Source organism: Salvia miltiorrhiza, chromosome 7, assembly GCF_028751815.1.
Source record: "Salvia miltiorrhiza cultivar Shanhuang (shh) chromosome 7, IMPLAD_Smil_shh, whole genome shotgun sequence".
In the NCBI taxonomy this organism is placed as follows: Eukaryota; Viridiplantae; Streptophyta; class Magnoliopsida; order Lamiales; family Lamiaceae; genus Salvia; species Salvia miltiorrhiza.
In genome coordinates, this window is record NC_080393.1 from 57,790,205 (window position 1) to 57,814,593 (window position 24,389).

General features: G+C 35.7%; 2 protein-coding genes and 1 long non-coding RNA gene across 3 annotated transcripts; 2 read left to right on the forward strand and 1 right to left on the reverse strand.

Annotated features, from left to right (window-relative positions):
• Positions 1-3,991: 3,991 nt before the first annotated feature.
• On the forward strand, positions 3,992-6,661 carry LOC130994493 (ankyrin repeat-containing protein At5g02620-like). The gene is made up of 2 exons (XM_057919535.1): positions 3,992-4,645; positions 6,434-6,661. Exons 1-2 carry the CDS (start codon positions 4,076-4,078, stop codon positions 6,659-6,661), a joined length of 798 nt encoding a protein of 265 aa, XP_057775518.1. The 5' UTR covers positions 3,992-4,075.
• Positions 6,662-7,092: 431 nt separating this feature from the next.
• LOC130994494 (uncharacterized) lies at positions 7,093-8,618 on the forward strand. The gene is made up of 2 exons (XM_057919536.1): positions 7,093-7,789; positions 8,326-8,618. Exons 1-2 carry the CDS (start codon positions 7,093-7,095, stop codon positions 8,361-8,363), a joined length of 735 nt encoding a protein of 244 aa, XP_057775519.1. The 3' UTR covers positions 8,364-8,618.
• Positions 8,619-22,404: 13,786 nt separating this feature from the next.
• On the reverse strand, positions 22,405-23,872 carry LOC130995112 (uncharacterized). Its single transcript, XR_009092054.1, has 2 exons — positions 23,349-23,872; positions 22,405-22,642 (listed from the first exon to the last, which is right to left on the reverse strand). It is a non-coding gene; the product is annotated as an uncharacterized LOC130995112 (long non-coding RNA).
• Between the last annotated feature and the right edge of the window lie 517 nt (positions 23,873-24,389).

Genomic DNA, 24,389 nt, shown 5'->3' on the forward strand with positions numbered 1-24,389 from the left:
GGGTCAGCGCGGAGCTCGCCTGTACTGACGATATGTCCCAAGTATTCGACTGACGGCGTGCCGAAGGTGCACTTAGAGAACTTAACGGAGAGGCAGTTATCCTTGAGGCATTGGAGAACTTCTCGTAGATGAGCAATATGCTCCGTTTCATTGCGGCTGTAGATGAGGATGTCGTCGAAAAATACGACAACAAAGCGGCGCAGGAAAGTTTTGAGAAGATAATTCATGGTCGCTTGGAAGGTGGACGGTGCATTCGTCAATCCGAAGGGCATGACGAGAAACTCATAATGGCCGTCATGAGTTCGAAAGGCTGTCTTGAAGATATCCTTCTCATGGAGGCGAATTTGGTGAAAACCCGCGCGCAGATCGAGCTTAGAGAAGAGTCGGGAGCAGCCAAGTTCATCAATGAGTTCGTCCACCGTAGGGATAGGGAACTTATCTTTGATAGTAACCGCGTTCAAAGCACGGTAGTCAACACAGAATCGATAAGTACCGTCCTTCTTCTTAACCAGGAGCACCGGAGAGGAGAACGGGCTATGGCTAGGGCGGATTATGCCTTGCTCAAGCATGTCGCGAACCAATCGTTCCATTTCGGTTTTCTGAAAATGAGGATAACGGTATGGCCGAACATTGACGGGTTTAGCACCCTGTTCTAGATGAATGCGGTGATCAAATAGGCGACGGGGAGGGAGGTCGCAGGGCTCGGCAAAAACATCAGAGAATTGGAGTAGCACACTGTGGAATGGCGAAGGAACACCGGTCAGATCAAGTGGAGCGGCGGTAGTGTCAGCAAGGACCAGCCATATCTCAAAAATAGAGTCAACTTCTGAGGAGTGAAGGAACGATTGAAGCATTGATAAGTTGAGTTGGCGACAATCCAGGGAAGCATCACCTTCCAAAATAACTTGTTTGCCGTGCCAAGTAAATTCCATGCTGCTGCGACTATAGTCATGAGTGACGCGGCCCAACTCTTGGAGCCATTGAACGCCCAGAATGATATCCGGTCCTTTGATAGATAATACGAATAAATCCAGCGTGAAAGGAGTTCCTTGAAGATCAATTGTGACACCCGTGCACTTGTGTTGGCATACAATGGAGTCGCCGTTACCAATAGAGACTCGGAACTTTGGAATTGGCGTGAGAGGAAGCTGTAGGCGTTCTGCAAGAGCGGGGTTAATAAAATTATGAGTACTGCCGTTGTCGATCATTACCTGAAACCGGTGATGATTCATGTGGCCCCAAAGGCGAAGAGAACGAGGCTGAGTGATGCCAAATAGTGAGTGGAGGCTGGAGATATCGCCCATAATAAGACTCGTGTCTGGATCGGAGTCCGGGGAAATAGGATTGTCGTCGTCAGATGGGGAATCATCGCCCTCAAGAAGCATGACCGTGCCTTTATTCTTGCAACGATGGGATGGATTCCATTTTTGGTCGCAATGGAAGCATAATCCGCGCTCGCGTTTCTCACGAGTTTCAGCAGGAGTGAGCCGCCGAACTGGAAGTGGTGTAGTACCCTCGCGCCGAGGAACGGACGCGGATGCAGCCGCTGGTACGTGGGTCGAGCCTGAGAAGGGAGACGGCGGCGTCGTGGATGATTGTGGCACCACAGGCGGCGTGGATGTAGGGCGAGAGAAGGACCGAGAAAAGCTACGAGTCTCCGTGTGTTTGCTCTCAAAAATACGGGCGAGAGAAAAAGTCTCGTCCAAAGTATGAGGGCGGTTCATCTGTAACTCTCTACGGATTGATGGTTGAAGACCCGAAATATAGAAGGAGATCAATAAGGGCTCTGAGATGCCGTGAGTGCGGCCCATAAGAGCCTCGAATGAGGACTGGTAGTCCGCGACAGATCCGTGCTGTGACAGCTTGGCGAGCATACCCTCGGGGTCCTCAAACTGAGAAGGCCCGAAACGAGAGCGAACGCGAGATAAAAAATCCGACCATGAGGAGAGAATACCTTGGGATTTCAGCCACTGAAACCATGTGGAAGCTCGGCCATCCAGATGAAAGGCAATAATTTGAAGGCGTTGGGCGTCCGGAATATTGTGATATTGAAAATATTCTTCGATTTTGAAAATCCAGGAGTGAGGATCGTCGCCGTCGAAGCGAGGAACATCGAGGCGGAGCAGTGGACCGCGAGGTGGATGAGAGTCGCCGGGGTTGGAAGAGTGCGACTGGTGGGATATCTTGAATAGGGCGACCAGTTCATCGATCTGTTTTTGCACAGCGGTGAGCGGCGCTTGCCATTCGGGAACGTCGGGGGCCATGAGAACGGCAATGAAAGCACCAATTAATACGAGTTGTATTAATAATCACGTTAATGAGAACGTGAAACTCCCAAACAAACTCTCACGATCACGCAAGAATCAGTTCACAACTAAAATATTCATAACATAACTTCAAAGACAAACCCTAGCCTTATATATAAGGCGACGCAGCAACTGAAGAAAAAAGGAAATATGAAATAATAAGAAAACCTAATTCTAATGGGCTTCAAGTATTGAAGCGAGTGGGCCTCTTAATCTCCCGACGTGTCCGGCGTTGGGCCAAGCTCGACTCCTCTTCTTCATGTATCTCATCCTGCTCTTCCTCTACTATGCTGGTACTGGCTGGGGTCATATCATAATGGGCGGAAGCATTTGTGTATATTTCCCAACAATGTGCTGTACAGATAGATACAAGAACCATATAATAAGCATTTGGTCCATAGAAATTGCCCCTCTCTCTCCGTACGTCATTTTCCTTTTGTTTTTCTTTTCTTGACGAACCTATAGAATAGAGTCGACTTTTGTTTGATAGTGCATAGAAGTCAATATAAATTATGCAATATAATAATAATATATGGTTGTTACAGTATAATGCATACAATAATTTGATATAAAGTATAATATATGGTTGTTACAGAAAATATAGCTCGAGTAACAGTACTATGACGAATATAATAATATATTATGCAATATAAACAATATTGCAGACTTTTCAGGATTTTTTTAATGGATGCAACTTTCCTATTGGACCGTGTATCTCCCGCCTCCTTCTTTCTCCTCTTCGTGCCTGGCGCGCCAAATCTCGCCGCATTATTGGAGATCGTAATGATGATCAAGTTGAAGTTGATTTGACAATAAATTCATATTTTAACAAGTTATCATAATATTCATAATTATTATATTATTTTAATAATTATTATTCTATTCGTCCCAATGAAAGCGATGCACTTCTTTTCAGCACGAGATTTAAGGATAATAAGATTATAGTGTAAAAGTGTGTAAAGGTGTGTGAGGCCACATTGTTTGTAGTGTAAAATTATTATCAAAAAAGGAAATGCACCACTTTTGTTGGGATGACTCAAAAATGAATACGTACCGCTTTCGTTGGGACGGAGGGAGCAATTTATAATATTAAAAAGACCTATATATTATAATAGAATTCTTTAAAAAATATTATTTTATTAAAATTGATGATTTTTTAAAACTGACCTAAGTTTAGGGCCAAAGAAATTTATTAATTTATAATTAATTTATTTGAGTATCATTTTAAAGAGGTTTTTCTATAGTTACAGAATCAAATAGTCCAAATTTCTAATTAAAAATTTAAATATAATTAATACATATTTATATTCTTTGCTTTTATCAAATAGAATAATATTGATTATATGTACAATGTAGGCTCTTTCTGCTAGCATGTAGAAAAATTAATAGGATGAGCTGGTATATTAGCGATTGAAATATTAATAAAAGTTACCCAGCTATGATCTCACGTCATGTTTCTATTTACCTAACCATTCTTCAGATTATAAAGATTAGTTTCTTTTCTTTCCCTTTCATTTGTTTTTTTGTTAGATTAAAAATGAAGAATATATATCCGGACTCCATGGATCCGGTCGTGTAATGTTAAAGTCAACCTTAATAGTTAGTCATTTTTTAAACATTTCCAGTCTGTCTTAACAAGGCTCGTCTAGTGTGTGTGTGTGTGTCAATATACGTATATAATTATATATATATATGTGTGTGTGAGAGTTCACAAAATCACAAGCTTGTGTGGAAATTAAAAAAGGCATTAGTTGAATAGGAAATTAAGAATGGCTGGAGAATCAGCGGAAAAGAAACTGTATGATGCTGCAACAATTGGGGATGTAGCAACGTTCCAACAACTGCTCCAAGAAAACCCACATCTTCTTGATGTAGTTTCATTTCCATGTCTCAGAAATGTATTACACATAGCAATAAAGCAGGGACAAGAAAGCATCATGGAAGAGGTGTTGCAGATCAACCAAGAGCTAGCTCGAGATCTGGACTCCAAGAATTCTTCATCTCTTCACCTTGCAGCTGCGAAAGGGAACGTCGGAATTGCCAAAAGATTGTTAGCAATAGCCCCAGAGATGTGCTGGTGGAGAGACTGCCATGATATGAACCCAATTCATGTTGCAGCCATAAAAGGGCATGATGAGGTGTTGAAGGAGCTGCTTCAAATGGATTTATTTCCTGCTATGGAGAGACATCGCGGCCAGACCGTGCTGCACTTGTGCGTGAAACATCGTCAGCTTACCACATTGAAGGTTTTGGCGGAGAAGTTGGGAGACCTTGTGAATGCAAAGGATGATGATGGGGAGACGCTCTTGCATTTGGCTGTGAGGTCCAATCAAGATCAGGTAATTAACATCCAACTCTTTTTGTTTGTGTTCGTCATTTGATCAATATTATAATTAGGGTTGTCGATCGGTTCGGGTTCGGTTATCCATACCCGAATTTTCGGTTACCCGAACCCGAAATTGCCATATTTCACTAACCGTTCCCGAACCGTTTTAGGTGTTCGGTTACCCAATATCCGCTTCGGTTACCCGATTCGGTTATTTGGGTATCCGAAATCTATATAATATATAAAAGATGAGTTTTCTCCCTCCATTTTCTCTCTCTCTTCTCCGCCCATCAATTTTTTAAATAATTTTTTATATATTTTTTTATATATAATTTTAATTATTTTCTAAATATCGCCAAATTCGATTTATGAAGATATATTCAATATGCATATTAAGTTTAAGTTCGTAACAAGATCTTTAATATAGTATAAAAATAATCAAAAATGAATATAAAATGAATATGTTATTAAAATTTTAAAATAATTTATTTTCTTTCCCTTCCTTAAAATTTTACAATTTTTTTTATTTATGTTTGTCTATAAAAATATTATTTATTTATTATTATGTGGAATAATCTATAATAATAATTATCATTACATTTTATACATAGTTGAAAATTATATTTTTAAATTTGGGATTTTATTGAGCAATTGATATTTTATGTTTAAATCATATTTTGCATTTATTTATATTTTGATTCTGTTTAATATTTATATTCATTTATTTAAAATATTATTTAATTTTAATTTCACCGTGCATAGCAGGGATGGTCGTACTAGTACCCATTTAAAAAATTAAAATTCAAATAATTTGCTAGATAGAGGATTTGAACCTTTAGTCTCTAGAAAATACACAAAGCAACTTATCCACCAGACTAAAGCTTATTCTTAAACTTTAAACATACCATAATTTTATTTTAGCTACGACTAAATAAAAAATAAATAAATTAATGAATTAATAATTAAAAAATATATAATATATATATTAAATAATTTATTAAATAATTTTTGGTTATTTCGGTTAACCCGTTTCGGTTATTGGGTTAACCGATACCCAAAATTTTTCTAAAAATGATACTCGAAACCGAACCGATACCCAAAAAATTCGATTATTGGATACCCAACCGGAAATTTCGATTCGGTTAACGGATTATCCAAAACCCGATAACCAATTAGACAACCCTAATTATAATAAGGGTTAATTGTTAGCCGGGAACCTTTCAGTGAATTTCAATTTTTAGCGTTGATTGTAATTTGATTTATTTTTTTGTATATATAGCATGAACATTGAATTATTTAATTATAAATACAATCACATCAATAGTTATCCTTTATCGAAACTACACCTAAAACTATATTTTACATTGAAGGAGATTTCTAATGGTATGTAGCCCTTGTGATCGGACCATTAGTGTGGTCAGAATCATCCTGAAAGTTAATGCAACATCGCCAACTTTCAAACTACTTTGGTGGTCCGATGACGATAGGCTAACTACTATTGTAATTCTCCTTTAGTGTACGTAGAATACATGATTCTCTGGTTTGGTGACCATTGGTCATCATTTCAGGTTTAATTTTAATAATTTTGATCATGTGATTGTGACTATAATTAAACAATTCCTCAAAATTCAGACTAAAAAAACAAAATCAAAGTAAAGACTATAAACTGAAATTCACTGAAGGTTCAGACTATAAACTATAATTAACCCATATAATAAATCATATCAATTTGGAAGCGTAATTGTTTGATAATCAAAATAATTAGTTCCAACTAATGAAGCTAATTGTATCAAAATTTCAGGTTGTACGGTACTTGGTGGAAAGTAATAAAATGAAGAAGTTATCTATGAATTCCATGGGCAAAACAGCACTTGATATCTTAAATGAGAGCTTTCGAGACACAGCTACATATTCAGAAATTAAAGAATTCTTGAGAAGTTTATCTGATCAGTCAATGCTCGAAGTCTTCCCCAAGTTGACCGACGTCACAATGGTGGTGGTGGTCCTGATTGTTGAAAATACTCAATAACAAAGTCAAGAAAAACCACAAGTAAAGTCAAAAGAAATATATTGTAGGACTTTAGTACCTTAATTATAGGGATTTGCATGACTTTGATCATTCTTAAACCTATAAATTGAGTATCATTGTAATACGGAAATATTAAGCAATACAATAACAATCATTTGCTTCTCTTTACTTTTCTCTGCATTATGATATGCATTATGATAATACCATATTTTAACATGGTATCAGAGCAAGTTCAATCCTAGCAACTTCAATCCTAGGAACTCAGAAACAAATCATCATCGTTCATAATCCCAAACCAAAACCTTTCTTAGCCAATTCACCAAATCAAGGCAGCCTCTGTTCTTCATTTCCTGAAAAAAAAAATGCCAGGAGAGATTGAAACCATAAACCAAACAGATTCAAATAACCCAAATCCAAACAGAATCCACAGAATGGGTCGAAGAGACCCAAATCCAATCAACTGCAATGAAGAAGGGATTAATAAGCACCGAAAATTAATCGGAAATTGCCGATTATTTCAGTTCCTCCCTGGATTAGATGGCAGATATGATAAACTTTGTCGGGACATTCTCAAGAAAGTTCCCGTTACCTCAGTCGAGTCGGCGTTCTCAAAAGTGAAAAGGGAGGCCGCCCGACTACAAAACTTGCAGCCGGCAACCAATCGCTCCGACATCGACGCCTCATCATCGGGAGGGGTCGGAGCCGGAATCACCGCCACCCACCGCCCTACTCAGCGGCCTGAGGTCCGACCGCCACACACCGCCACCGGCAGAGGCAACCCACCAGAGTGGTGGGAAAACAATTCCAAGGTTGCGAAAGGGAAAATGGCGGACGGAAGTGGAGGAAATTCGGAACAGATCGGAGCAACACCGACTGGATCGGCGGTGGCCGAGAACCGACCGGCGTGGGCCGCAAGAGCGGCGGCCATGGCTGTCGACCGACTGGCAGCCTCTAGACCGTGGGGTGCGAGGGAGATGTCGGCGGCTGGAGATCAGTCGCCGCTGACCGTGGGGGCGGCGGCACCGACCGTGATGCGACCAGCGGCGGCGGAGGCGGCTGAAGAACGTCCGGCTGTGCAAGGGGGTAAAAAAAATCGTGGAGGAGAAGGCGCCTATGAAGGAGGCGCAGGTATTGGAGGTGAAATTAAAGGGTTTGGTGGTATTTTGCAACATAAACACCTAAATTTCAATAAAACACAAAGGCTACCCCGAGGTTTTGTTAAATTGCAGAACTTACCCCATCTTATGCAAACAGCCCCCCTAAGTTCTCGAAAATTTCAGAAAAACCCCAATCTTCTACATAATACTAAAATCACTTCCCAATTATGTAGAGAGTCCCTAAATTTTTCCGCTGCATATCAAACCTCTTGTGATAATAGGGATAGAGAGGAAGGGTGGATTTTTGATTGTGGAGCTACCGATTCGATGACCTTTGATAAAACTGATATTATTAAGTCATCAATATCCCACCGAACACATGTTCAAACTGCAAGTGGTGATTTGACTCGTGTTGAAGGAGCCGGAACTATAGAAATTTCTCCTACACTACGTCTCTCAAATTGTCTATATGTTCCATCTCTTTCCCATAAACTGTTATCTATTAGCCATGTTACAAAAGAGCTCAATTGTAGCATGATAATTCATCCCCACTTTTGTTTTCTTCAGGATATCAGGACGGGGAAGATTATTGGACGTGGCACTGAGCGGGATGGATTGTACTATGTGGATGAGATAGCTCAGCAAGGCAAGGTGATGCTGGCTCACGGAACTGCTGACCGGGAAGCCTGGCTTTGGCACCGTCGGTTAGGGCATCCATCCACGGGGTATCTTAAGCTTTTATTTCCTAAATTAGTAAAAAATGAGACTCTATCTTGTGAGACTTGTGTTTTAGCTAAAAGCCACCGAAAAACTTTTAAGCCTAATGACACACAAGTGAACTCCATATTTTCTCTTGTTCATTCTGATGTTTGGGGTCCTTCACCTGTTGTGGGGGGTCAAGGTTTTAGATATTTTCTACTTTTTATTGATGATTGCACTAGGATGACATGGGTGTATTTTCTCAAAAATAAATCTCAAGTTTTTGAAAAGTTCACTCATTTCTTTAAAATGATTCAAACTCAATTTCAAAAACATATCCAGACCCTTAGAACCGATAATGGGGGGGAGTTTGTCAATCGATCCATGCAAGACTTCTGTCAACAAAGAGGGATAATTCATCAAACCACTTGTTCCCATACTCCCGAACAAAACGGTGTTGCTGAACGAAAAAATCGAATTCTCCTTGAAATGACCCGTGCTATGATGCTTGAGTCTAAGGTACCCACCCACTTCTGGCCTGAAGCTGTCGCCACTTCTGCTTACCTTATAAATCGCCTTCCCACCAGAACCCTCCAACTTCAAACTCCTTTACAGAAATTATCCACTGTTTCTAATATACCCACTGCCCTTACGCTGCAACCACGAATATTTGGTTGTTCCGTATTCGTTCATGTTCCCAAACATGAGCGGACAAAACTCTCTCCGTGCGCTATCAAGTGTGTGTTTGTGGGCTATGGGGTCAATCAAAAAGGGTATAGATGTTACAAACCCTCAAAACCGTCAAATTGTGACCACTATGAACTGTGACTTTCTCGAAACTGAGTATTTTTACAGTAACCACCCTAACAGTCAGGGGGAGAGTGAAAGTGAGAATAAGAGTGAGATCGACTTGTTAAGTTGGTTACCAATGCCAGTCCCGGAAGCAGATCCAACAGAAAAAGTTAACCTAACCACCGAGCATGTTTCATCCACTCCAGAACAATCTAGTCCGCTGCATGAGCCTATATCTTCTCCGCCACTGATATCTGAGGTAAGATCTTCTGAACCTACTATTGTGGCTTCTGATTCTGCTGATAATATTTCTCAAGTCATTGAAGAAGAACAGGAGGATAATACAGTAGATGGAGATACTGGGAGATATGTGCTACCACCCAGGAGTAATCGGGGTGTACCTCCTAAACGGTATACCCCAGAGAAAATTGTGAGGAATTCGCGATACTCAATTGGGAATATCGCCAAGGGAAACTTGTCCAAAAATGCCACAGCCTATGAAGCGGCCTTATATGATGAGGAGATTCCACAAACAGCAGAGCAAGCCCTGAAGATCGAGCATTGGAGAAATGCTATGAAGAAAGAGATAGGAGCCCTAAACCGGAATCACACATGGGAGAAGTGTCGGTTGCCAAAAGGGAAGAAAACTGTGGGATGCAGATGGGTTTTCACAATCAAACGAAAACCCGATGGATCTATTGAGCGATACAAAGCTCGGCTGGTTGCAAAAGGCTACACACAAACATATGGGATCGACTATGCAGAAACTTTCTCGCCTGTGGCAAAGATGAACACTGTCAGGGTGCTCCTCTCCATTGCTGCAAACAAGGATTGGGATCTTCATCAGTTTGATGTTACAAATGCCTTCCTTCATGGTGAGCTTGAAGAAGAACGGGAGGTATACATGGATGCACCCCAAGGTTTTTCAGATGAGTTCGAGGAAGGGAAGGTATGCAAATTGAAAAAGACTTTATATGGGCTCAAACAATCTCCCAGAGCTTGGTTTGGAAGATTCACCACAGCTATGAAGAAGTTCGGGTACCAGCAAAGCAATTCAGACCACACCTTATTCTTGAAGAAACGAGGTGATCTTATTTCTTGCTTAGTCATTTACGTTGATGACATGATCATAACAGGGGATGACTTAGAAGAAATCCAGAAGTTGAAAGCAAATCTTTTCAAGGAGTTCGAAATGAAGGACCTTGGGAGACTAAAGTACTTCCTCGGGATCGAAGTACTCAGATCGAGGAAAGGGATTTTTATCAATCAGAAGAAGTATACTCTTGACCTTCTTGCAGAAACTGGGATGCTAGATTGCAAGCCAGCTGAGACGCCTATGGCTGTCAATCATGGGCTACAGATTGTGAAGGGAGCTGAATTGGCGGATCGAGGAAAATATCAACGTTTGGTAGGGAAACTTATATATCTTTCTCATACTCGGCCTGATATTGCATATGCTGTTGGAGTTGTGAGTCAGTTTATGCACCAACCACAAGCTGACCATATGGAAGCAGCACTCAGAATTGTGAGATACTTGAAAGGAACCTTTGATTATGGAGTACTGTTCAGGAAGACTGGACATCTCGAGATACAGGCATACACTGATGCTGACTGGGCTGGAAATCCCGTCGACCGAAAGTCAACAGCAGGATACTTCACCTTTATTGGAGGCAACCTTGTCTCATGGAGGAGTAAGAAACAGAAAGTGGTAGCACTCTCTAGTGCAGAAGCCGAGTTCAGGGGAATCAAGAGTGGACTAACCGAAGTCCTGTGGCTAAGAAGATTGTTGACTGAATTGGGTCTTCAACCGACAAAGACGTGTCAAATGTTCTGTGACAATAAAGCAGCCATCAGCATATCAGAAAATCCTGTTCAACACGACAGAACAAAGCATGTAGAAGTTGATAGGCACTTTATCAAGGAAAAAATTGAAGGAGGTATTGTGACGCTCCCATTCGTAAGATCTGAAGACCAACTCGCAGACATCCTAACCAAAGCTGTGAACTCCAAGAATTTTTCAGAAGTTCTTGGCAAGTTGAATATCGGGAATCCCGTTACTCAACTTGAGGGGGAGTGTTGAAAATACTCAATAACAAAGTCAAGAAAAACCACAAGTAAAGTCAAAAGAAATATATTGTAGGACTTTAGTACCTTAATTATAGGGATTTGCATGACTTTGATCATTCTTAAACCTATAAATTGAGTATCATTGTAATACGGAAATATTAAGCAATACAATAACAATCATTTGCTTCTCTTTACTTTTCTCTGCATTATGATATGCATTATGATAATACCATATTTTAACACTGATCGCCACCATGGCATTCCAGGCCGCCGTCAGCCCCCCCGGCGGCGTGTGGCAGGATGACACATCATCGCACAGTGCCGGCAAAGCAGTGATGGCGTCTACTCATCCCAAAATATACAAACACTTCGTTCGTGCTAACACCACAGCTTTCATTTCATCTGTCATCACAATCCTCCTCATCACCACCGGAGGGCCATCGGAGAGCTTCTTCTTCCTGGCTATCGCCACGTATGCAATGTGGGTGTCGTTGACATCTATTGGAGTGAGCTATGGAGCTTCCTTGATGATGACCAATCCCATGGAAACACTATCGATTGGCCATATTGCTGCCGTAGTTGTCTCTGTGTTTCTCATCATCTTTGTGTTACTATTCGCCTACGGTCCCATACATGAGTTTTACTCGTCGTTGGAGAGAAAAATACGAAGAGAGCACCAAAATAGTTTTTCATTCGGATACGCATATGGTTATAGACTAGGGCATAATTGCGGACGACGCTGCTTGAGGATTTTGTGCGGAAGGTCGGACTCAGCCCAGTCGCGAGACACTGGCCGCACCGTACAGGCTGCGTGAAATCGGAAAGTTGCAGATCAGCAGCAGAATATTACAAACGCAATCACCTTTGTTTTGCGATCATAAGTTACTGGTATTGGACTATCGTTGAAGAATTGTGCTCCATAAGTCTCTACTTTGTGTTGAATTCTGGATGTAGATCGTTTTTTGTAGAATTTTTCCTACTGATGGGATCCTTTTGATGGGGATGCAAACAAGAAAAATGGATGAAATAAAATAGTATGCTTAATTTATTCGACTTTTAAGCTGTAAAGAAAAGGAAATTGAGAACTCTATTCTCAAACTCTATATAATCAAATTATCAAAAATTTAATTCTATATAGGCTATTATAGGCTCTAATACAAAGAAATCTTGATGGAGGAAATAAATAAAGAAGTATCTAGAAATCACCAATATTAAAGAAAATACTCTTTAGGTTTCGTGCTAATTGGAACGTGCATAACTTTTTGGCTATTTGGAATATAAAGTCAACAATATGTTGATGGAAAGGTATCTGAACTAGCTTTTCAATAGCGTGGACCAATATGTTGATGGACCAATATGTTGATGGAAAGGTATCCATCAACAGCAATAGCTTTTCAATAGCGTGGACCAATATCTGAACTAGCTTTTCAATAGCAATCATCATAGCGTGGACCAATATGTTGATGGAAAGGTATCCGACCGATTGGATTCACGCCTACGGTTTTACTTGGGGAACTCCACGCTATGATGATTGCTATTGGCTTTTGCCTTGAACAAGATATTGGTCCAGTCTTTCTTTTCTCCGACTCCCTTCTTGCTATCCATGTGCTTCAGGATGAGAGGGGAGGGTCTGATTCTCTCTGTGATGATTTGTGGGAGGTCTTTGAGCATGCGCGCAAGTACGTGGTGTTGGAGTTTTGTCATGCTCGAAGAAGTGCAAATAAAGCGGCTCATGCTTTAGCTGCTTCTGCTGTGGTTTCTCAGGGTGAGCAAACGTGGACGTCAAACTTTCCTGTTTGGCTTCTTGATATTGTAAACTCTGATTTGGTTTGATTTATATGATATGCCTTTTATCTCAAAAAAAAAATAAATATTGCAACTGATAGTTCATTATTTAGAGTTAAATTAAAAAAGTTATGATCGAAACATTGAAGTGTGGCTAATTAAACAGGCAGATTCCACGAATTTGAACCACATCAATTCAACAATTTATTATTGTAATGGCCCATCATATTCTACAATTAAATTTCATTATTATTTTATAATGCCATCAAGTAGTGAATGGCAGATTTTATAAAACTTGGCAATGTATTTTGGTGGGAATTTTGAAAGATGTTGATTTAATGAAAAATTTCAGATTTTTACTCAACTTTTCCCTCTTCTTTTTTCATTTCAATTTTTACTAACACTCCAACTTTTGGAGGGGAGAATTCTGCTGCCTACTAACTTAAACAATGGAAGTGTTTAATTTTAATTTTTGGCAGTTTTTAAAATTGAATTAAAATTAAAAGATGAATTTGAAATTAGATTAAATTTTTAATTTTAAAAAAAGTCGGTCAACATTTTATTAAAGTCAAACACAAGAATAATTAAGTTATACTTACTTTTTGTTAAACATGTGGGCCTTTTACTTTACAACACTAATCTAACACTCCTTAATCTCTGTGCTCAAAAGAAATGGGACAAGTTTATTGGGACGGATGGAGTAATTGATATGAAAAATGTAGTCTTTCAAAATTATTATATTAGTTGTAATTATTGTTATAATAAAATGTAACTATTATTATGAAGAAATATAATGTTTTTGAAACATTACATTTCTTCACAATAATGTTTATTTTTGTTCATAAGAACTTTTAATTTTAGTTATGTTCTTAAGTATTTATTTTTATAAGTAAAAATAATTATTGATGTAAAAAAAGTAATGTTATTTTCACTCGCTAGTACTTTTATTCTTAAATATTTTGACAAGTAATTATAGTCGTATAAAAAAATAACCATTGATATGAATAAAGATAATATTAAGAAAAGCAAAAATAAATGGAAAAAAGAAAAAAAAAATTAATTATTGTCTTAATAAAAGTAATTATTCATATGAAGAAATGTAATGTTTCAAAATTATGTTTTCACGAAAATTATTATTTTTACTCACGAAAACTTATAATTTTAATTATTTGGTTAAGTAATTATAGTTGTAAGAAAAAATAGCTATTAATGTGAATAAAGGTAATATTAAAAAAAAGAAATAAATGAAAAAAATAGAAAAAAGTTAAAAAAGTGTTGATTTTTTTTTTACTTTCTTAACAAGTCATGTTCAAGTTTGGCCTTATCAGATCGTATCGATATCAGATCGACCCGATATCGATCCGACACACACGATTTGCCAGCCCAAAATATAAGCACAAAACAATCATCAAACACTCAATTCTCTATAAAATTAACATCATAAAAATATTAAAAACCATGGAAAAGTGAGTGTTATAAAATTGCCAATTGAATCAAAGTAAAAGCTCATTTCTCGATATCCGAATTTCAATTGCGTGATTATGAATCCACATCACCATTTCAACTTAAGCATCTTACATAATCTTTTTTAGTTAGTTCAATTGCGTAAATGCTTTATCAAATGATTTTTTCTAATTCCTGTTTCTTTTATATAAAACTAGAATGGGTATTGTGAGTATAATATATACACTCACTTTGTTCCACTAAGTATGACTTCCTATTTTTAGGCATAATTACTAAGATAAAGAGTGATTAAAGTATAAAACTGATGGATAATAGTGGAGCCCACAATTTTTTGTAAAAAATAGTAGTTTTCAGTTTTGGAATGTGCCATTATTAGAGTGATGCTAAATAGCCACATTGTGGCCACCCACAATTCACTTAAATTGAAAAAAAAAATTTAACTTATTTTTTAAAATAAAAAGAAGATTTATTTATTTATTTTATTTTAACTTATAATTTTTTTGTATTTTTTATTTTTATTAAAAAATAAATTAAAAATAAAATATGCAAAAAAAATTATAAAAAAAATAACTAGAATGTAGAGAATACAATAAAATAACTAAATCTTATTTTTATTTTAAAAAATAAATTAAATAAATTTAAATTTTCCCTATTAAACTAAATTGTGGGTGGCTACAATGTGGCTACACAGTTTTATTGCCATTATTAATGGGACAAATGAAAAAGAAAAGTGAGCCATTATTAATAGGACAGAGGGATCCCTTAATTTACTTTTGTTTTTGTAGGAGTAACCTTTATTGAGAGAGAGAGAGAGAGAGAGATTTTTTGAAAATGTGTAGTGTGTTTGTTAGGATGAATTTGTGGATAACTTTTTAATTTTAATCTTAGGGGTAATTTTATATTTTTACATAATTTTTATATGATAGGCTAATTTCTAAATTTACTAAATAAAAGTGGCTAATTCATATAATCACTATATTTTTCCAACATTTTTTCCTCAATTTTTTCTCACTTTTGCCACTATTTTTCTTTCTCTTAAACAAAAATTCAATTCACAACAAGTATTTTTTGTTGTGAACACAACCGGTCGAATTCACAACCATAATTTAATTCACAACCAGAATTGTTTGATTGTGAATTCACAATCAGAATTTATTTTGGTTGTGAATTCAAGTAGTTGTGAATTTGAGTTTTTAAAGTTTAAATTCATAACTAAAATTAGAATTTATTTTTGTTGTGAATTCGAGTTTTAGTTGTGAATTCATAGATTTGGTTTTGAATTCATCGAACTGGTTGTGAATTTAAAGATATGAATGTGAATTCATGAACAAAATTTATAGATCTGGTAAAGTCAACAACCAGATTTATTTTAGTTTCTTCATTCTTCATATCACAATAAAATTCGAGTTCTCGATGAAGTTTGACGATGAGATCTTTTTCTTCTTGTTTGAATTCCCATCTTTTTACGAGTTTAAATTTATTTAAATCCATTATCTTAGGGCTATTTGCAAAAATAGGCCACTATTTTTCGGACTTGTAAAAATAAGCCAATTATTTTAGTTTTTGGTATTTTTAGGCCACATGTGTACCCAATCAAGCTATTTTGGGCCACATTTTGACTCCAAAAAATGGCCTATAAATGCTGAATTGAGCTCAAATATGGCCTAAAAATGCCAAAAACTAAAATAATTGGCCTATTTTTGCAAGTCCGGAAAATAGTAGCCTATTTTTGCAAATAGCCCTAAGATAATGGCCTTAAATAATTTTAAACTCTCTTTTTACACCAGGTTTCAGAACCTCAGGTAATTTATCCGACGAAACCCTAATCTTCATCGGTGTCAAGAAATTGAACGGCACCACGACCTCCTCCTCTTCCACCTCCTAATCCTCCACCAGCTCCAAAACCTCCACCAACACAGAGAGAAACTATAAAATTAGAAAGAAACGCAGAGAGAGATCTGTCGAGAGAGAGAGCGAGAGAGAGAGATAATTGAGAGAGAGATCTGCCTGAATCTGGATGGCCGGCGAATCTGGCTTCTCTTCGCCGAACATAACTCAGATGAAACTTGAGGAGATCGACTTGTCTCCTGCAAAACTGTGCGACACTGCTACTGTGCGTCACGGTGGTGGTGGCTATGCGACCCTGCCGCTGCCGTTCAGCCACGGACGGAGAAAGATAAGGGTAGGGGTGAGGGCGCCTGGATTTGGGGGAGCTAAGGCTCAGGCGTCGAAGCTCGAGCAGAGAGGAAAAATTGTTGAGGGCGGCGGTTGTAGCAGGAGCTGTCGTCGCCGGAGGAGATGAGAAAGAGGGAGAACGACGGTAGTCGACGGCGGGACCTTGAGGAGAGGGAGTCCGATAGATTTGAGTGGTGTGTGTGTTTCGATTTGGATTTGTGTGTGTGTGTGTGTGTGTGTGAGAGAGAGATAGAGAGAGAGAGAGAGGATCAAGTGACTTGTGACCGGCCATTTTTTTAAATTTTAAAGTAAGGGGTAATTTTGTACTTTTACATAAAAATTGGTCAATTTTTAATATTTTTATTTCATAGGCCAAATTTTAATTTTACTATATGAAAGTGGCCATATCTATATATTAACTCATAAATTTAAGCTCGTGACATGATCTTTAAAATGGTATAAAAATTATCAAAAATAAATTTAAAATGAATAAATTATAAAAAAATTAAAAATTAAAGCTCGTGACATGATCTCTCTTCATTAAAATTTTTAAACTTTTTATTTTCTCTCTTCTTCTTATTAATGCTGAACATAATTTTTTTTCTCTTTGTTTCTTTTTTTATATTAATTTTATTTCATTTCCTATATTTTTTAGATATCAATTTTTGTGCTTTGTATTAATATATATATTTTAATTATAATAATATTAATTTAATGCAACTAAGAAGAGTGATATTCATTCATTTCTTTAGTACTTTTAAATTTTAAAAATAAAAGTAAAATATATATTATTTTAATATAAATTTATAGTTGAATAGTTAGTTATAATCTAAGTAGAATTTCTTATTGATTTAAATATACTATTTGTAGTTATTTTTTTTTATCATAAATTGTTTATTTATATAAACAATTTTTTAGTATTATTTTTTCTTATAATTGAATTAGTAAAAATATTTTCCATGGAAATGCTAGTATATATAAAACCTAACTTCAAAATTGATTTTTACATGATAAATCAAGTTTCCTAAAAAATAATAGAAGAAATAAGTAATTAAATAATGCACATAACGTATACAATTCCTCTTAATGTAATTGAAGAAGTCAAATTGAAATTACGACCAATACACGACTGTAAGACTCTTGTACCTACCATACAATTTGCATTGAAATGCGGAATCGCTTTTCAACCTAAGCAGCCCACAATCGATTTCAGTTGTGTTAAAGAATTAAATGATGCACGATTTCAGTTGTGTTAAAGAATTAAATGATGCAATTGAATTATTTCAAAAAATGAAGAGTATGCAGCTGGAGCCTTCTGTTCTCGTGTATAATAAACTTATGAGTGTTAGTGTAAAGATAATTGAGCAGAAAACTGAAAAATCAATTAAAATAAAACCAGCAACAAAGGAATTTTGTAACGAAACACATACTCACTACGTACAGAATGTTGGCGGCAGATTTTCTCTACTTCTTTTCGATGAATTTGATTGCGTCCATCCAAATTCTCTCACTTATTCCTAATATTCAACACACACCAGAAGAACAACGCGCCCTCGGTCGGAGGATTCCAGCAGAGGAGATCTGATTTCGGAGGCGCTCTATATATGAATCACGATCAAGCTAATTACATCGTACGTGTTATCATGTGTTTTGTTAAGCTTATAGAATACATGGACGTCCTTATGTATCGTTTGATACAACAACTACCGAAACTATATGATATACGTGACCTGATCGGAGCGCAGCGGCGAGGGAGGAGAACAACAAAATCTTGCTTACGAATGCACGGCACTGGTGTAGACGGGAGGAGAACGACGAAATCAAACTTACGAATGCACGACGCTGGTGTAGAAACACGTTGGTGAATGGTGATGTGGAAGAGGAGCGTGTGGTGGAGAAGGAGAAGTCAGATAAATGCCAAAACCATAGGAACTTCTCCTGCAGCCCTGCTTAGCATTTGTTATGCATAGGTCTAGACTCTCAAAATATCATGGAAAATAATAAATTATGACATAGTATTGATACATAATCCAATGAGATCACCCTCAATAATATTGTTATTTTGATTTAGGGATGAATGGTTTGGTTTGCTTGTATGATTTTTTTTTTTTTATATATATATTTAATGATAAGTATTGATCTCATTAGATTTGATACAATTACAAAAACTTTATATAATACTCCCTCCGTCCATGAAAGAACTTCCCTAGGAAGGAGTGACATGAGTTTTAAGAAAAAATATTGTTGAGTGTATGGAGAGTGTATTGGGAGTGATGAAAAAGTGTTATAATTAATATTGAGAGTTGTGAAAAGTGAAAAATAAGAGTAATTACAAGTGGTGGGATATAGTCCAAAATTAGGTGGGAAGTTTTTTTGTGGACGTCCAAAAAGGAAAGATAGGAAGTTCTTTCATGGACAGAGAGAGTATAAAATATATTACAAGGGTAAAATAGGCAATCCACAAGTTGTGCCTTATTAGGCTCCTTAGGCTCTTTTTATATTAGTACTAGCAGACAGAACGTGCGTTGCACGTTTAACTAATGTCATTTTAATTTTTATTACTATTATTTTAATTTAGGGACGAACATCTAGACGTGTGTAATTTTAATCTATAATATATGTGATGCGTGGCGACTTCATAGCTATGTATATGCGTGTGCAGATTCTAATCCAACTTCGAATCAGGCGTATACTTCTTATAAATAAAAGTATTAGTATTTATTATGAATTAAATTATAATTTTTAACAAAAGTTTTAAGTTCAAATGGATTGTCACGCGATGTTTTCAAATGTAATAACGAATTAACAATCATACTAAAAAATGTATATTAAAATCAACAAATATTTTAAAAATTAAAAATGCATATATATTGCTATCTCCAAAAACAACAACAAAAAAAATTAAATTTTGAAATTCCAACCGCATGTCGAGTGTCTTCAACACAATGCGAATCAATTGCATCTTTCTGATTCTTCATGATTTTGTTGTCGTGTTAAACATGTAAATATACTTTTATCGATGCATAATAACAATATATAAAATATTTTTAAAATTTAAAAATTACCTGCGATCAAAACTTGAGTGTAGACAACATTTTTTGTCTTGTATCTGTTGTGGTCGGCTTAATCAACACTTTAGTAGTAGACATTGAAGTTCCTCGTGATAGAGCAACATATAATTGTCCATGAGAAAGCTTCTTGTGCAGATACTCATCGTGCGTCTTGAAATTGTTTGATTTCATCAACTTGATGCGGCTCATCATCTTGGGTTATATGAATTGCCACCTTATCATGTCCCTTATAGATATATTTATACAAATACTTAACAGCTGTGATACCAGAGCATACCTTGACATTAATATGGCAGTTGTATCTGGACAATAGATGTGCATTATATGGTACAACCCTTTGGTTGTCTAAGTCAGCATTCCGAACACGTACAGTTGATCCATTTTTTCTTCTTCTGTAAATTGGATATCCATCTTTACCTTGTTGTGTGCTTTCACAATATGGTCGTGGATAATGGCATTTGCATTTTTCTTTCACCATACAAGGATTATTTAGATTTTGCTCTCCACAAGGTCCATGCATCATATGTTTTTTCACCAATTTAAACAATTCAGAATTGTTTTCTTCATCGGGAAGTTCGGCACTTACAAACTTATCTATTTTACTTGTCGTATTCAACTTATAGTCGGACTTGAAAATTATCAACATGTGGATATGTGGTAACCCTCTCTTTTGAAATTCAACTACATCAACATGTGCATCAACATATGGATATGTGGTAACCCTCTCTTTTGAAATTCAACTACATCAACATGTGCAGCTACATGTCCAAAAATTTTCCTCTTGAATAATTGATCTTTCAAGTCTTGCAGTTTTGCTCGAAATACTCGTGTAGTTAAGTCTGGACGATCTTGAACTGTTTGACCATCATATAATGCTTCTTGTATTTCTTTCCACTCTGGATTGCAAGTCATTGTAATGAATAGATATGGTTTTCCAAATTTTTGTACTAATGTCAATGCATTAAGATATCTACGACGCATATCTCTAGGTCCTCCTGTAAATGTTGCTGGTAGAACAATTCTTTTGCCAATTTCATTCCCTCTTAATTCTCCATCAAATACACTATCCACAATTCCTTGATACAATTCTGCTCTCATACTTGATTGGTTTTGACGAAAAAAATCCAATCTTGTTGTCTCCAATTTTATGTACATATCCACTATATATTGTTGTAATAATCTTCCAGCTAATAAGAGTATAGATTGTCTTGGATTTCTAATCTGTATCTTATAACAAATATATTCTCGGCATGATACCTTCTTAACGTTTTGTCTTCTAACACCTAAAAATATAGAAAAATACAATATAAAAATAAAAAAAGTTACTCCCTCCGTCCGCCAAGATTATGTCACAATTACTATATCGGGCGTCCGCCAAGATTATGTCACTTTCCTTTTATGGCAATGGTCCCACCATCCTCTTTAATATTTTATCCTTACTAACACTCTTTATTTACAAAAAAACCACTCAAAATTCAATCTCAACCACTCATCTCATAAAGTGGTGGGACCCTTTCTCCACTACATCAAAATCATCACCAATTTTATTAAATCTCGTGCCCAAGCAAATTGCCATAATCTTGGCGGACGGAGGGAGTATATTATAGTGATTAGTGAAATGAAATAAATACAACAATATACAAAATAAATATATATGTCAACAATTGCTTAATTATATAAAAGAATCTCAAACCAATTAACAACTAAAAGATTTTCAATTCAATTTATGTTAAAAAAAATTAATTAAATATATTCATTATCACCTAAACACTCTAAATACAAATCAACACTTTATCGATTCAGCTCATTCATAGGTAGGATTTATAGATTATGATTAAGTAGGGATTTTATTAAGACATATGCATAATGAGATAAGTAAATAGCCTTAAGCTAAGGTGGAGCATAATTATTTGCAATTTGTAATTGTAAAATTCTGAAAATCAATTTATATTATTGTTTATATGATTAATATGCTAAAGTTAATTAATGGGTGGGAATGAAAAGAATGTTCTTTACTCATAGCGAATTATAATGTCATGATTGGAATAATAGAACTTTAGAAGAATAAAATTATCCAAAAGTTTAATACTACAATTTATCAAATTAGTAAAATCAATTATAAACATTATAAAAATATAAAATATGATACTTAACTAATTTAATCATCAATCAATTTATAAAAAGTTAATAGACATACCTTGTTCTTCATTGGAAATAATATCGCTTGCAGTTATGGTTCTTGCTAATGAAGTAGAATCAGTGGTTCTTGCTAATGAAGTAGAAGTAAAATTATATGTAATTAACCAATAATTAATTATGTGATAAAATTACAAGTAAAAAAAAATGTGTGATAAAATTAATGATCAAATTGTCTAAGAAATAATAAATTAAATATAATACTCTTAATTATTTTGTCTCATTTAAATTCTAATATGATGTCTCAATATTTTAAAAAATAAAAACAAAAATAATATCTTAATATATTCGATTACACCAAGCTGTGTTAGCCGTTGGATCAATCTATGGATGTTCGGATGTCTATCCCAAACTTACATTTATTGAATCCCAAAATATTTTGTAAATATGGTTAGGATAAGAATAAAATAATTTAATAGATCAAAGACTTGTGATATATAGAAATCCACAATATTAGAATTAGAATTGTAATAGAAATCCACAACATATCCGCCTCTGATTTTCTTTCTCTGTTGCGTTTTTCTTTATCTTCTGCGTTTGAACAGAATTGAAGCTCGGAAATATTGAGATGACATTTTTGTATTGCTAAACCTCATTTAGTTGAGGTTTAGCAACAATTTAGACATGCCTTCATTCTGCAAAAATTTGCATATAACTTATAAATCAGACTAAATGACCAAAACAAAAATTTGAGGACATAACTGAACATTCGGAACCTTTGGATACATGTGTCGTAGTTTCAACTTTCAAGTGCAAAGTCATAGATCTATTCATAGTAAATTTAAATTGATAGTAACACTAAAACATACTCATTATTATTAAAATAAAAATTTTATAGAAGAAAAGGAAAGAAAAAACTTAGAACCCTTGAGAGCACAAAAGAGCAAACTAAGGACCGAGCCTAAAACATACTCATAATAATGCATAAATTAGAAAAAACGCCAACTACTTTTATAGATTCCTTACAAACAATTAATCTCTACTTTTATTTTAGCTGCAGGTCACCAAAATAAGACTAACACTTCAAAAATTTAAACTTAGTATAGTCATTTTAAAATTAATATTAATGATTAATTGTTAAAAACATATTAACAAGTTCAATTTTTATTAGTAAAATAACGTTCATTTTTTTTCGATGAATGACATGATTTTTTTTTGCATTTTAATAGAAAATTTGATGTGTAATGATCAGAGATATCACTCAAAGAATAATGCATAAGATTGTGAGCATTGGAATGTAATATGGTTGAAGTATCTAAACATGCCTGCTTACAAATTGGAAAGTGACGTTAATTAGCATTGCAATAATTTATAACAGACGGAGCGAGAATCAAAACTAACCTAAAACGGCCTTCGAAGAGGGGAGGCGGCAACCGGAGAAAGACTAAGAGCGGAGGTGAAGCACGAAAGAGAGCACGGTAGACTGGAGGCTCAGAGCAGCGAGTGAGGAGAACCTGATCGGAGCTGGTGTAGACGGGAGGAGAACAACAAAATCTTATTGCTTACGAATGCACGACGCTGGTAGACCAGGCAAGAAATTGCTGATCGGAGCGCAGCGCCGACGGAGCGAAGCACGAAAGAGAGCAAGATGTTGAAGAGGAAAAGAAGTGACGATGAGGTTAGATTAGGAGTAATCTAATAGAATATGATAAGAATGAAAAAGAAATTTAAGTAGAATATTATATTAGGAGTAATCTAATAGAAACTTCCGTCACTACTTCCATGTTTGAGTTGAATTAGGATTCTTTTATAATTAATTCCAATAAACATAAAGGAACGTGCTTAATCTAATATTAAATACTTTATAACTATACATAATATAAAATATGGAGAGGGGTAAAATAGGCAATCCACAAGTTGTCCAATAGAATACTTAGGCTCTTTTTCTATTAAGTATAGATATAGATATAGATAGATATAGATATATTACAGCTAATGATGTATATGGACAAAGAGAACTACAAAAGCAAAAGAAACGTAACGATGACTACTGTTGAGAAAAAAAATCAAAGGAACAAGCATTTGTATTAATTATAAGGGATTCCTTTGTAAGTCAAAGCTAGCTTGTTTACTTTTTGGAATGAGATGAATGTGATAATGTATAATTTGATTGATCGTATTATCTACTTCAAATAGTAATTGAATGGTTAAAAACATGTTTTTATCTTATATCTTTGTTAGTTTTTTCATTGCCCCAAGATCAACCTAAAGCAATCTGTTAGAGTATTTTCATACTCTATTTAATTGTCATTGAGTAGACAATAAGTGTATAAAGATTTCATGATCTAGATTGAACTGTTTCTTCGAGAGTTGCTTCAAGAGTTCTACAGTCTGTTCCTTGTTGGGTTGCTTCTTCGGTCTCATGTTTCTGGCAGCCTCTTT

Excerpts from the sequence above, each read along its gene's own strand:
- LOC130994493 (XM_057919535.1), top strand. The coding sequence starts at position 4,076 with ATGGCTGGAGAATCAGCGGAAAAGAAACTGTATGATGCTGCAACAATT. Across the intron at positions 4,646-6,433 it reads TGAGGTCCAATCAAGATCAG|GTTGTACGGTACTTGGTGGA; the intron begins GTAATTAACATC and ends TCAAAATTTCAG.
- LOC130994494 (XM_057919536.1), top strand. The coding sequence starts at position 7,093 with ATGGGTCGAAGAGACCCAAATCCAATCAACTGCAATGAAGAAGGGATT. Across the intron at positions 7,790-8,325 it reads CGCCTATGAAGGAGGCGCAG|GATATCAGGACGGGGAAGAT; the intron begins GTATTGGAGGTG and ends TGTTTTCTTCAG.